General features: G+C 40.9%; 1 protein-coding gene across 2 annotated transcripts in view; it reads left to right on the top strand.

Moving 5' to 3' along the window:
- braf (B-Raf proto-oncogene, serine/threonine kinase) overlaps positions 1-8,901 on the top strand; it is a 31,601-nt gene extending 22,700 nt beyond the window's left edge. Inside the window, exons 16-21 of one of the 2 annotated variants that reach the window (XM_046379501.1) lie at positions 164-282; positions 454-585; positions 1,560-1,694; positions 4,118-4,271; positions 4,505-4,523; positions 5,005-8,901. In XM_046379501.1, coding sequence (XP_046235457.1) covers positions 164-282; positions 454-585; positions 1,560-1,694; positions 4,118-4,271; positions 4,505-4,523; positions 5,005-5,008 — 563 coding nt within the window. In that variant the 3' untranslated portion in view covers positions 5,009-8,901. Of the gene's footprint in view, positions 1-163; positions 283-453; positions 586-1,559; positions 1,695-4,117; positions 4,272-4,504 lie in introns of both variants that reach the window. The other variant, XM_046379502.1, reaches the window with a different exon arrangement.
- The last annotated feature ends 5,379 nt before the right edge of the window (positions 8,902-14,280 follow it).

Here is a 14,280-nt window from a genome sequence, read left to right as displayed (position 1 = left end):
ATTAAATTTTACTATAGTAATGATAATCTCTCGTGAGATGTACCTTGCAAACAAGCGAGTTGGGATGAAAACATAATCACCAGTTGGAGAGTGTGCAACCTCCACATGGTTAAGAGCTTACAGGTAGAGGAAGAGAGTGTTGCCTTGACTTGATCTCCTCCAGATATTTTCCTCCACGAGGATCTGACGGTGAAGATTGGGGACTTTGGTCTGGCTACGGTCAAGTCCCGCTGGAGTGGCTCCCATCAGTTTGAACAGCTGTCTGGCTCTATACTCTGGATGGTCAGTGTTCACCTGCTAAAAGTCTTCCTTCATTAAGTTTGCATTTTACTTCTATTGTCATATGTAAATAAACACAGATGTTAATAAATATGTCCTATTAGCATTTACAAAACCAAAGTAAAAGAGATATGAGTGTATAGCTGTCTGTCACTGTAACCTGTTCTCTCCCAGGCACCAGAGGTGATCCGGCTGCAGGACAAGAACCCCTACAGCTTCCAGTCAGACGTATACGCTTTCGGTATCGTGTTGTACGAGCTCATGTCAGGAGCATTGCCCTATTCCAACATCAATAACAGAGACCAGGTAAGAGGAGCTCATTAATACCCCTTTCGCGGTGACAAAAAGCCCATTAGCTTAGCTACGGTCAGTATTCATTTCCTGGTGAAATGACAAGGCACAGGTATTTGTCAGCTCCGGCTCAGATTGGCCGTGATGGAAACAGACATCCAGGTGGACGTCATTTTTGCTCCTTGTCCAGTGCGAAGCTATGACACATGTTGAAGTTTTCATGTTAAAGTTTTTCATGCATCTCCGTTAAAGCAATGCCTGAACATTGTTCAGTCGCTGTTTGGAAGTGAGGCTGACGTAAGAGATATAAAACAGCGACTGCTGTAACTGTGTCACTGGCTTTCATGCTGCTTTTTACTCTTCCCTTTTTTCTGATGTGTTTGTGATGCAGTTGGAGAAGTGTTGATTGCCTGTTTTCAGCAGTTTTTTTATTTTTAAACTACTTATATGTGCTGATTTTGTGGTCCACAGCTTGCCCTAATTCGTCTCTACACTGTGTTTTCCCTTTTAAAAGTAGTCAGAATACAACTCAGTAGGTCTCTGATGAGAAATGTACCAAACTCCTTTACACATGGTTAACTATGCAGTATGAGAGCAGCAAAATGGGGACCCTGCCACTGTGGATCATACAAAGCCATTTTCATATGTGTTTCCACATAAACACCCGAATGCAGCAGCATCTTAAGTGATATATAATTTTAGACCCAGTAAGGTTGTCATACTAGATCAAGCATCCTGTAACTTCATGTCATTTTATTTCACTTTAAATAAGTCCAGTTGTTTGGGTGAAATTGAATTAATCCGTTTTAAATAGCTTATCATTTAGTTATAATCCACACAGAAAACAATTAAATGTCTTAAGTATCCCAGTCAAGACACATTGCTGATTATTAGCATTTGAGCTGTGCTGGAAGCTTCAACTCAACAAAATGTTAACAGCTTGTTCATGCCTGCAACCAGATATTATAAAGCCACATCTCTTCCCATAGATCATATTTATGGTGGGTCGAGGTTACCTGTCTCCTGACCTCAGCAAAGTCCGCAGCAACTGTCCAAAGGCCATGAAGAGATTGATGGCCGAATGCCTGAAGAAGAAGAGAGAGGAGCGACCCCTGTTTCCTCAGGTGACACACAATGATTCCTGTTTCATTGAGAGACGATAGATAGATAGATAGATAAATAGATAGATAGATAGATGGATGACTTTATTCATCCTCGAGCTGAAATTAAGTTGTCATAGCAGTCCAGTATATATTTCTGGTATATATGACACGAAATACTGAGTATAAAAATATAAAAGAGAAAAAATAAAATAAAATACACTAAAGGACACTTTAGTGTGAAAATAAATGCGAGTGTCAAAGGTGACAGGTAGATTTAGTCCAGGTGTGTAACCGTGGCTCTGACACAGATACACATGATTTGTACCTTTAAGACAGAAAAGCACTGGCTTAGTTGATACTGAAAATGTTCATTTTACCTCACAAGAGGCTTGTTTTCATCTGTACTCTTGATGCAGGCAGTGCAGGGGCATAGGTTTGGCAGGGAGCCCAACTCCCCCATCACTTGATTGCTGTGACACATTATGTGCAGTGTGGGCTTTGAAATGGCATGTATGCCTGAATGTGTACAACTTGAAATACTATGAATGGACCTATTAAACACCAGACAGACTTGTCACAGCACGAAAAACGCAGGTTAACTTAATAACAATACTGGCATCTCCGTTTCATTAATTGTCCCATTGACCAATTGGCAGGACCTCCTCTATAATGTATAATACAGCAGTCATTAACACACCTGTGAGTTTCCCGCTTAAAAAGATGCAATTAACTAATCCGTATTAGCCTACATGGTGCTTCAAGCATTGTACGTCTTCACATAAAAATACTGACATTAATTCAATTCAATTCAGTTTTATTTAAAGTGCTAATTCATAACAGAGTTATCTCAAGACACTTTACAGGTGTGTAAACAACACATTCAAAAAGAAGAGAATCAGAGAGAAACAGGTCCCAGGGCAAAACCCCACACTGAGTAAGCATATGGCGACAGTGGAGAGGAAAAACTTCCTTTTAACAGGCAGAAACCTCCAGCAGAACCAGACTCAGTGTAGACGGCCTTCTGCTGTGACCGCCTGGGAGGGAGAGGGGGGAGAGGAGAGACAGGGAGGATAGAGAGAACAGTGCAGAGCAGGAGCAGCAGGATCTGGGCAGGGCAATGTTGAGGGTTCTGGATCCAGCAGCGGTACCAGGCCTCAGGTGGACCTGAGGGGTAGGAGATTCTGGATTCTGGAGGGTTAGGAGATTCTAGCAACATGCTCCGGAAGTGCTAAGGAAAGATGGAGCACAAGAGCTCCGGGGGAGAGGGCGAGTTAGTGCTGTACCAGTGATGGGACATGATGAGTGAGTCCCCCTGCTCTGTCTAAGGATCTCCCCCAGCAATCTAAACCTATAGCAGCATAACTAGGGGTTGGTCTTTTGAGCCCCCACCATTGTAAGGATTAGCCCCACTGCACTGCTGCTGTTGCCAATTGCTTGCTCATGGGGGAAAGTTGGTCCCGTAAATGAGAGAGTACAATCTAGCATGAGGAAGAGCACACAGTTAAAGCAGCCCAAATAACACTCACTACACAGTGAGTCGCACATAAACCAGAGACGTCCACAGGCAGAAACAAATGAGCAGGGCCAGTTAGCAGACTATTAGTTTTAATTACAATTAAAATATGTTCTCTTTTAAAGTAGTGTTGGAACTGATAGGGTCCAATATGAGTATTTAGTTTGAATTCTGATGTAATTCATTAAACACAGGCTCCTAATGCTGCATTGGAGGTCCCAACGTTAATTATTCTTGCCCAGGTCAGCGCTGTGTTCGGACAGGTGGAATACCTTTGATCATCACTTTGAAATGATTTGATCAGGAAAGTGAAACATAAATTTGATGTCTAATGTGATGTTATCTGAAAATAAACTGTACCGCATAGCCGAGATTTTCAAGTTGAGCTGCACGCACAAATCTGCTTCACTGTCAAGTGTTGAACAGGGCTGATGAGAAAAATCATACATACTGCACACTATAGAACTTGTTAAATGAGCTCCAGTGTAGTTGTGTCCATTTCAGAAGCTTCGTAATCCAGCCTTGAACTGGAGTGCCTTTTTGGTCATATAAATCCATAATGCTAAATCTAAATCCAACACTGATTCTTCACTGTCTTCTTCAGTTAGCCATCCAGGGTTTTTTTTTCTTCTCCTTTATTACACTTAATTAACAACACAGCATATTCAAACAGGAACTTTCTGTGAATTTTGACATTTTTAACTTGGACCCTTTAGCTCATAGATTAATCAGAGGAGAATTGATGACTTTGCCGCCAGACGGCCTCAGAGGATTCCATGCTGAAGCAGCTGAATGCAGCAATGACTCACTAGTTACATGCTCCAAACACAGTACACGTCATTGTTGGGTGTATTCGGTTCCGTTTAGTTGTGAATAGTGACCATACTGATTGTGACTTATCACCCCGGTGTTGTACTGTGTGTTCTGTCAGATCTTGGCATCCATCGAGCTGCTGGCTCGCTCATTACCCAAAATCCACCGCAGCGCCTCGGAGCCTTCGTTAAACCGAGCTGGTTTTCAGACAGAGGACTTCAGCTTGTATGCCTGCGCCTCGCCCAAAACCCCCATCCAGGCCGGTGGCTATGGTGAGTTCACACGCACAGGGACGGAGATGGAGAGAGCTGTATTGTTGTCTAGTTGGGTTGCTACACAGGAGACAGCTGCAGAAATGTCCGCTCTCACCACTGGTTTCATTTGAATTGGCAAATACGGAGCGTAACCATAATGACAAGATAAGCAACAGCTAAACCACATGATCGTGGCTGCAGCAATTACCATTAATTCTTATTATTTTCTCTGCGTCTTTATTATCTTTCAGGGGAGTTTTCGGCATTTAAGTAAGTGCTGCAGATCCCACCAGTCCATCTCTCTTCACTTCTCAAAAGTCTTGTGTCCATGCAGTGGATTCATCCATTACTGAAAAAAAAGAAAAAACAAATAGTATCAAAGAATGTGCTTTTTTTTCTTTATCTGTCATCCTGAAGAAGGCAGCCTCATTGGAGTCCTTCCAACAAAAAGCTGTCCAGCAGGCAAATAGCCACACTAACAGAGAAAACTCAATAAGGGAAAAATAAAAAACAAAAAAACAAAAAAGGAACTTAAATGACACACAGGGGGGAAAAAAAAGGAAAAAAAAAAAAGAAAAACGAAACACGAAACACAACGAGATCCATACCAAAAGAGTTTTAGGAGGAGATGACAAACTCCACAGATCGACTTGCCTGTTGGAGGGAAAAGATAAGCGAGAAAATCACAAGGAAGGAGAGACAAGAGAAGTCAAGGCTTTGGGCTCCACTTATCCCTTCATTTCCTGTGCAGGTGAGGAGGGAGGCTGCTTTATCAGCCGGGAACTGAACTGCACTTTTGAGCGATGGCAGAATGGGGCCTGTAGGTGGAGGGAAGGCCTGCCATCCGTCTCTGGAGATGGAAGGCCAGGCCTCATCCCGTTCCCCAGATAAGCTGGAGGACACTGAGCAGGGTTTAACCCCGAAGGATGATGACTTGAAAGACAGATCTATTTTTCTTTTTTTTTTTTTATTTTAATGCGTAATGCTGACCAAATCCTGCAGAATCCTGTATTTTTGCCTTCTTGTTCGCCCCCAACAAATTTGGACACCCATGATGAGACGTCAACAGCTATTAATCTACTGAAAGCTTTGTTCTGCCGTTTTAAAAACATCCAAACCTTCATGTGCATGCAGGAGAAGCAATTCTTTCTTTAGATTTCCTCTAGAAGAGTCTGGGGCTTGCACTGTTCTGCTAACAACATAAGCTGTTTTTTTTTTTTTTGAGGCATTTGTTTGGTGAGGGGTTTCTCATTCCACATAAAAGGCCTGGTCTAAGCCAGCAAATGATATGATGGTAGTTAACGAGATTCTACCCCCAAGATGCTCTGTCTTTTCACGGGATTTCGTGTCTACGTGGAAGGTAGACATGAAGTCAAGAGGCTTAAGCTACACGAGAAGGGTTTCTTAGCGTGTTTAAAGAGCATCAGACACAGCATCAACAAAGCTTTTCCCGGTGCATGTCATGTCTTTTTGGGTTTTTGTTTTTTTCTTGTTTGTTTCACGTTGCACTTGGCGTAAAATCGGACCTTTACTTGTTGCCGCTGCTGACTGATGGGCTGCAGCGTTACCTGCTGAAAGGACCAGCGGATCCTCTGGTTCTGAGTCGTGTTAGTCTTGAAAATTCAGTCATACTTTTTACTTTCTCGGCACACATGTACCTGTACTATTTTCATTCCAGTGTGTGTGTTAAGAGTTGTAGGTGTTACTCTAGGTTATTTTTATTTTATTGTTGATGTTTGCCTTTTTCTGTACAGGCAGGCCTGCAGATACTTACTTATTTATGTGATTTTCTTTCTTTCTTTTTTTTTTTTGTTCATTTGTTTTGGTTTTTTTTTTTGTAATTCATTTGGAGAAATGCTTTATTTGAAGCTATCAGTCTTTCTTTTGACGCTTAGTCGTTTAAGTCTTCGTGACTCGTGTACTTGCACTTTGTAGAGATGGATTGAAGCTAATGAGCGACTTGCCTTTTTTTTTTCTTTTTTTTTCTTTCGTTATATTAAAGAATAAATTGTGACATACAGAGCTGATGACCCAAAATTTAATTTCCAATGCGTGAGTCATCTTCATGGGCTGAACTGTGAATATTTTGCTGGTAAGGCTCAGTTGTGTACACCTGCAGTGATGAGACTGCTGTCCTGTTCAGTGGATGTTGTGGAGGTAGAGACTCACTGACAGACCTGGTTCCTGGTTCTTCTCATTGATCAAGGATCATGTACTTCTTTCCATCATTACCTTAATACCCACACCTGTTGTAACTCTTACTGCACTCATCTAACCCTTCAGTCCCATCTTTGTGCATCCAGAACAGAGATAGGGTTGTGACAAGTTTTGTCCTTGTTTAGCATGAAAGCGGTTAGCCCTGACTCAGAAAACCCTTACAGCTCATCATGGCCCTGGATGAGCACTTCTGTCATATAAACTGTTCAGACATCATTGGAATCTTTTGTAGCGACCTTGCTGTGTTGCTCTTCACCGGGCTCTTTCTCCCACCTCAGAAATGACTGAGAAGATAGCCTCAGATCCGGTCAGTTTTTATTTTTAAAACGTTCTTCTCGTAGCAAACTGTATGAACCATTCCGGGATCACCCCTAACGTCTCAAGACACTCTGTAGCCCTCGGTCAAGACTAATTTGTTACCCATCAATACTGAGATGATACACCTTCAAAAACCTTTGAGCAGTGTATTAGAACTTAAGTTTCTCTGGATGGGACCAACCCCAAGTTTGCATGAAACCTGATCTCTTCTGGTGAAAGCAAGGTGTGTAATGTTCATCTGCTGCTGAATATTAGAAAAATATAGATATAAAATTGTGTTGCGACAGGGTTCATAAAAGGCACTGTCCATCTGGCTATTGGTAATCTACCAGTGCTTTTTTGCTAACTCAGTGTAGAGAAACCTAGCGAGCTATCTGACATCACAGCTGCAAAAAAATAACGAGTTTTAGTTGTTAAAAAGCCTCGGCAGAGCCAGACAAGTTGGACGTAAACTCCTTAGTTGTAAGGATTAAAAAAAATTGAACAGGAATTTTTTTTCCAGGATTGAATGTCGTGAACTGTCACCGCACAATAGCTGCCCAAATACGAGACAGAGTTGGTCAGACCAAAGCAGAGCTAAAAGGAGAAGTTAGATTCCATCCAGTGACCAGACCCACTTCTTCAAATGAATGCAAACTTTAATATGCGTTTGTTGTATGTGTAAATAGATGGATGTGAGTCCACAAGTGAACCATAACTACCATAAGTTAACACAGCTTTAAAACTGCATTAGGTATGTGACAGAAGTTCCTCCCTGTCCACAATTTCACAGAACGTGAAGAAACCTGAGCTGACATCTTAATGGACTTCAGATTGTGAATGAGCACAGACTAGTTATAGAAATATAACTGCTGTGAGCTTCTTGACATCATGAAGTTCTAGTTTTGCAGATAATGAAGACGCTCTGTCATCGGGATTAGATCAGAATTTTTAATAGGGCTTTATTCTGTCAGTGAAGTCAGAATTCAGAGACTTCATTTTTTGCCTTTATGAGAGCAAAATAGACACGGACAAGAACCTACAAGATACAAGCTGTAGATGTTGCCGTTACATCTTATAACATCTTAAACCACTGGACCAATAGGAGTCATTGATTCCATTCTTATTCAGCGTGAAATGGACATGTGGATGTTCAGACTTTTAAAGTCAAACACTCCTCGTCCGTATTGGCTTTAATGTTTAGCTCGACTGTGTGTGCGACTGTTTATGCTTGATGTTGGAAAGAGCAGTAGAGAAAACACAACCTCGTTTCAGGGTTTACTCACTTGCTTCTTCCAGAACTGTGGATCTTGGCATCTGCCATTTCCAAGCTGATGAATGAAACTAAGAGTCCACTTAAAAGCCCACACAGAACAACAGTCCTAGAGGTGCTCAGATCATGGTTGGTTTATAACAAAGAACTATTTCCCAGGTCGAGAATGAACTGTCATCCTAACATAGAAGTAGCACATGTCCTCAGTCCTTACCTACAGGAATCGCTATCATCCTTCACTGTGTAGATAACAGTGACGATCTGCCGTGCTTGGATTTTCACATTGTTCACATGACGGGACCTGATGAAGTAAACAGTAGAGTCTTTCATAGCGCTGTATTTATTTTCTATGAGAATTTTATCACAGATGTATATCTACCAGAGCTTCATGAATCTACAGGAATAAACACTTAGCCCTGTCCAACTCTCCTCTGATCCTCCTCACTATGTCCAGCCTTTCTCTACTTTCATTTTTCTTCTTCAACATTCCTTTCCTCATCTCCTTGCCTGCACCTTAAACCTAATTCCTTTCAACTGAGAACTATCATGAAAAACTTTATGGAGACTTTTTTTGTTTGTTTGGTTTTGTTTTGTTTTGTTTTTTTTTATGCTTTTTTTTCCACCTGTAAATAGTTGTACATAGGAAATACTGCCGGTTTGCTAGGAGGCATGGAGACTACAAATGTAACAAAATGCTCAGAATAAAGAGACAAAGATTAAAAGACATTTTGATAGGCAGACTTCTGAGAAAAATGGTTCAGTGTAAAAATATTTAAGGCTGTATTATAAGGAGAAAGAGCTTAATGTATTTGTTGTGAATATGAAAAAAATGATATATTAAAGATGTGCATGAAAACTGTGGTTTGCCTCCTGTGTCATTTGTATGGGGTTGTGTTATAATCATCTTGTAGTAAATATTTGGACATATAAGCCCACATGGTGGCAGCATCCAACACTGTAATGTACCCAGAAACATCTGCAGCTGCACACAGCAACCGTACAGTCAAATTAGAATGGGTCACCCCCATTTTTTTCATGTTCAATACATATTTGGGCTGTACATAAAAGTGATGTATCTTATTCATGCATGACTGCCTTGGTATAGGGTCCTCACACCACAACTGCCTAACCTACCTCTTCATCGTTCATCGTTTTTATTTATTCAGTCATGATGTTTCTGATTTAACTTCCTGTGGAAGGTAATAATTATATAACATTGTGCATGCTGTACAAATGGATAATAATCAATCCACAGCAATATATAGATCTGTAAATATTTCACCTAAAGATTAAATTGATTAAATGATAAAGAAAATGATAATAGAGATGTAGAGCAAAAAGACTTTAAAGGACCAAACCACCACTGAATAACTTCCATTTACATTATTGCCAAACAGATAGAAGAGCATTTTATCTCACTGTCAAGAGTTAAAATTCTGCATTGGCTGGAAGCTTTTTATGGTTAGTGGCAGAGCACTTTCCACACCAGCAGGTAATGCAGCCAGTCAAGATGCTCTGATTGGTGTACCCATACAAGCTGCAGAAGATCCTTGAGTCCATGTTGAACCGTTGTCTTACTGTGACATTTTTGGTGATGTGTACCCAGAAGAACTTGAGGCTTCATGTTCAGACTCTTACTGCCACGATGCACCACAGAGCGACACAGGAAATCATTCCTGCCTGTCGCCATCAAACTGTTAAACTCAGCACTGTGACCGACACTCACTTATATATATATAAAATGTACATATTGGCTTTTTTTACACATGTACATACCTGTATTTTAATTTTTCTTAAAAATTTGAATACAGTTTTTGTAAATACCTTTCCTTGTTTATCCTATTTTTTATACTCTGCACTTTTTCTCCTTTCTTGGTCGGGAATACTGCATGTGCAATGTCTGTAAAAACAAGAATTTCCCTCCAGGGATAAATAAAGGAATTCTGATTCTGATTCTGATTCTGATGTTCTCTCATCTGTAGACCTTATGTAGACTTATGTCTGTCGTTTCTTTTTGTAGTCCACAGTCAGCCTCTTTATTTTGCTGATGTTAAGATGGAGGTTATTGTGATGGCATCAAGATGTCAGGGATCGGACTTCCAAACTTGTTTCATTGTAGCTGGTGATCAGGCAGATGAGTGTTGTGTTGTCTGTGGTATTGGAGCTGTGGATGAACAGGAAGTAGAGGGAGGCCTTAGCATGCAGTCCTAAGAGAGGTTGGTGTTGCTCTGCATCAGCACTGCCTAGGATTATCTTTCCATGATTTGGTCATTGCTGTTTATGTTCTCCAAAGGATTTCAAGAGTCAATTTCAATTTCAATTTATTTCTATAGCACCTTATACAATCAAAATTGTCTCTAGATGCTTTACAGAGACCCAGAGCCTGAACCCCCGAGCAAGCAGACAGTGGCAAGGAAAAACTCCCTTTTAACAGGAAGAAACCTTGAGCAGGACCCGGCTCGCAAGGGAGAACTAGTTGTCAATCGTAGTCCTGTACTCAGTCTCATCACCCCGTCCAACCATGGCCGAATCATTTAAACACTGTGATGATCTCAGCTGGTGATGTGACAGACAACGGTAAATCATTTTGAGGCAAAATAACACAAGCAGACAATTGTTGATCACTTGTGGCTTGAAAGGCTCCAGTCAATGCTGTCAATGGCAGCCAAGAAGCTGCTACAGGGATACTGTTTAGGTCAAATCTTCAGATGAAATTTAAACTGAGAATGTTACACACTGAGAAGATCTTTAAAGAAGGGCTAGACAGTTCTTTGTTTGGTTCTTTCTACGATGTCATTTTTGACACGTCACATTACAGCTCACAATAAGTGTAAGAACAGTAGCATGCTGCAAACAAAATCACATTCAACATGTTCTCAGTCTCTTGTGGAAAAAAAAAGCCTGCAAGCAAATACCATCACATTGACTAAAGGAGCCAGATGTTTATGAACTTGTGTTTACACAACCCTAATTACATTAGCAAACAAACTGTGTTAACTGACTCACCTCATGCTATATAGCCACAGGTAGAATAGGTCTGACTAACTGTTAATCTTTAAATCTCTATCATAGCTAAGCTGCTATAGGCCTATGCTGCCGGGGGACACAAACATGATCCACCAAGCAGTTTCCCCTCCTCCTTTTCCTCTTCTATCCTCTCCCCTCGTCAGATTAACATGCAGTTCATTATTTTATGTCACTAACTGTGTGTCCAGTGCTCCTCGTAGTCTTGTGTCTCTCCCTCCCTCCCTCTCTCTCTCTCTCTCTCTCTCTCTGTATCTTTCTGCAGGTATCTCTCCATCCAGATCTTCAAGTTGAACTGTAGCCGGCTCTATGACCAACCCAATGTGTATTGTTGACATCTGCCTGTCATTCCTCTGTGTACCGACTATGGGCAGGGTGGTTCTCCCTACGGGCCGAAATCGAACTGATAGGATAGTGATTCTCAACATCACATAAAAAAAGAATACATGAATGTTACAGCAGTTCATTATAATTTTCATTACTATAATTTTCTTATAACTTGTGAAATGTTAAAATCATATTGAGGTGGTAGCAAAAGTGAAACTAAACAGTTGAGATTTTGTTTTGCTTATCTTTTTAGTAATGTCATTTCTCATGTTGTTAATTGCTTTCCTGCCTGTACAACATCCATTGCACGTCTGCCCGTCCTGGGTGAGGGATCCCTCCTCTGTTGCTCACCCTGAGGTTTCTTCCATTTTTTCCTGTTAAAGGTTTTTCTGGGAGTTTTTCCTTAGTCGATGTGAGGGTCGAAGGGCAGAGGATGTTGCTGATGTTATGTTAAGCCCTTTGAGACAAACTGCTTGTAAAAATGGGATATACAAATAAAGTTGACTTGACTTGACTTGACTTGACTGACAACAGTTTTACAGTAATAACCTATATTACAGTCATGAGTTTGAAAAAGTAATGAAAATTGCTCCATCCTTGCTTCTTTGCCTCTGTACCATATATTTCCAAAAGTCATTGATGAGGTAAAACATTAATATATTGTCTTTGCACTGTTTTCACTTGAGCATGCATCAAGAAAGGATTAGCAAATGATCACATTCTCGTTCATTTTTGTTTTACGCATCGCAACTCTTTTGCTGTCAAAACTCTAAAAGCGGAATGTGTGGTGAGATTGTACACACCTCACACATACCTCACACTGGTATAAAAATTCATTTCTAAAATGAGTTGATATGATGAGCAGTAGGTGAAAAATAATGAGACATATATGACACTGGTTCTCACTGGTAGTGCTGCTTCCTTTTTTTAGTATTCCTTTAAAATTCACTGCGAAAACACCTGAAATCCTACTGACTGAAATGGAATTGTGGAAACCTTTGTAGACTCTGCACAGTCCATATGCCCAGTGTCAGGTTGTGTCTTCAGTACAACATAAACAACCTCTTGGGTTTTGTTGCATTCATTTCCAGCAGCAAACTCCTAATCTCCTAATTTCTCCACCTTTTATATATGCATCAGTCTTGTCCCTCTGTCCTTCACCTATGCCACCCACAGTGCATGCTTTGCTGCTCGGGCACTCATGCATTGCCTCTCCTGAGTGATTTCCAGGCTTCTTTGAATGCTGCCAGCTTCTCCATCAGCCTCCCACCTCTACTGACAAGAGAGAAGAGAAAACTTCCACCACTGGGACATCGCTGTACTGTCCACTGGCCTCACATCCACAGATTGCTCTACATTGGACTGAACTGGCTGATAATTGAAGGCTTTCTGGCAGCAGGAATCAAGGTTTGGCAGATGCAGGTTTTTGAAGACTGGCTGATTTCTGCGTAAAAACTCCCAAAATGTATTTTTTCAGCCTACGTTTTTGGTTGTTTCTTAAAGTAGAAAACAACTATATGATATATAGTATATAGATTTATATACATCTGCATAATAATAATAGATTGTTCTTTTTGCAGAGCTGATCAGAGGCCATACAGTAGAAAAACTATGTTTTTAACTGTATGTAACTGTATGCAGATAGTGCTTAACTGAGCACTTTCTGCATACATTATTTACTTACTATTTTTCAGTCTGTAAGTTTCCACACCAGCTGCTTTATTGGGAGAACCTTTTGGTATGGTCAGGGCTTCTACAGATTTCTACCTGTTGGTCCACAGTGGCCAGTGTACATGGGAGGGATCTTCTCCTTCCCAGTGTGCAGCTTCTGTTAGTGTGCAACCTGGACATGCAACAGACGTCATGCAAACATGTTTTTAACTTCAGGAAATGAAGGTATTCCAAATGACCTTTGTAACAAGTTCAGCAACTCTTCCCGTACTATCAAAGTCAACTTTTCCTACTGAATGTTTGTCATTTTTTGTCTTCAATTCTCTGCTTTCATTTTTGCAGCTGGTTTAATGGCACTGGATACTTTACTCTGTAATCACGTTGTCCACACATTGTGCAGGCACAAAAAGCGTGACCTGTTGAAGCCATTTATTTCTTTATCTCTGTTAGCAGGAGCTTCATTCTGTTCGGAGGTAATGGTAATTCTCCTCTAACTGCCCAGAAATGGCCTGAGGAAAGTGCTGATGTCAGACAGAATGGAGAATGAACACTGGCTATTTCCCTCCTCCTCTTCATTCTTTAATTACACTGACAGCAGATGATACTGACATTACTGCTAGGTTAACAATCCTTTATAATGCTTATTTATCTACGCATTGTGTACACATTGTTTGAGGATATGCACACATTGTGAGATGTCGTGTATCTATGTACATATGGTGTTGTGTTTGGGGCAGCAACTCAAGCATTTGAGTTCAAGTTTCACTGGGTCTTCTTTATAAATGAGGCTAGAGCCTGAGGTAAAGCCTGAGATGGTTGGTCCTGTGTCACCAGTATCATCTCCTGTATACTTCATTATCATTATATGCAGTTCCAGTATTTCTAGTATTATTACTGCTGCTATGCATCTCTGCTTGTGTGCCCCTTCTCTCACACCCCAACCCCCTCTCCCTCTCTCTCCTTGTCTGTCTCTCTCCCTCTCCCTCCCTCTCTCTCTCCCTCTCTCTCAACCAAACCAGTCAAGGCAGATGGCCGCCCATCTTGAGCCGGGGTCTGCTCCGAGGTTTCTGCCTTCTAAAAGGCAGTTTTTCCTCGCCACTGAATGTTGGGCTCTCTGTATTACAATTTAATTAAAGAGTTTGGTCTAGACCTGCTCTAATTGGAAAGTGTCATGAGGTAACTTTTGTTGTGAATTGGCGCTATATAAATAAACTGAAT

This window comes from Scatophagus argus, chromosome 22, assembly GCF_020382885.2.
Source record: "Scatophagus argus isolate fScaArg1 chromosome 22, fScaArg1.pri, whole genome shotgun sequence".
NCBI classification, from domain to species: Eukaryota; Metazoa; Chordata; class Actinopteri; family Scatophagidae; genus Scatophagus; species Scatophagus argus.
The sequence above is the reverse complement of the archived record's forward strand: the minus strand, read 5'-3'. Positions and strand labels throughout refer to the sequence as shown.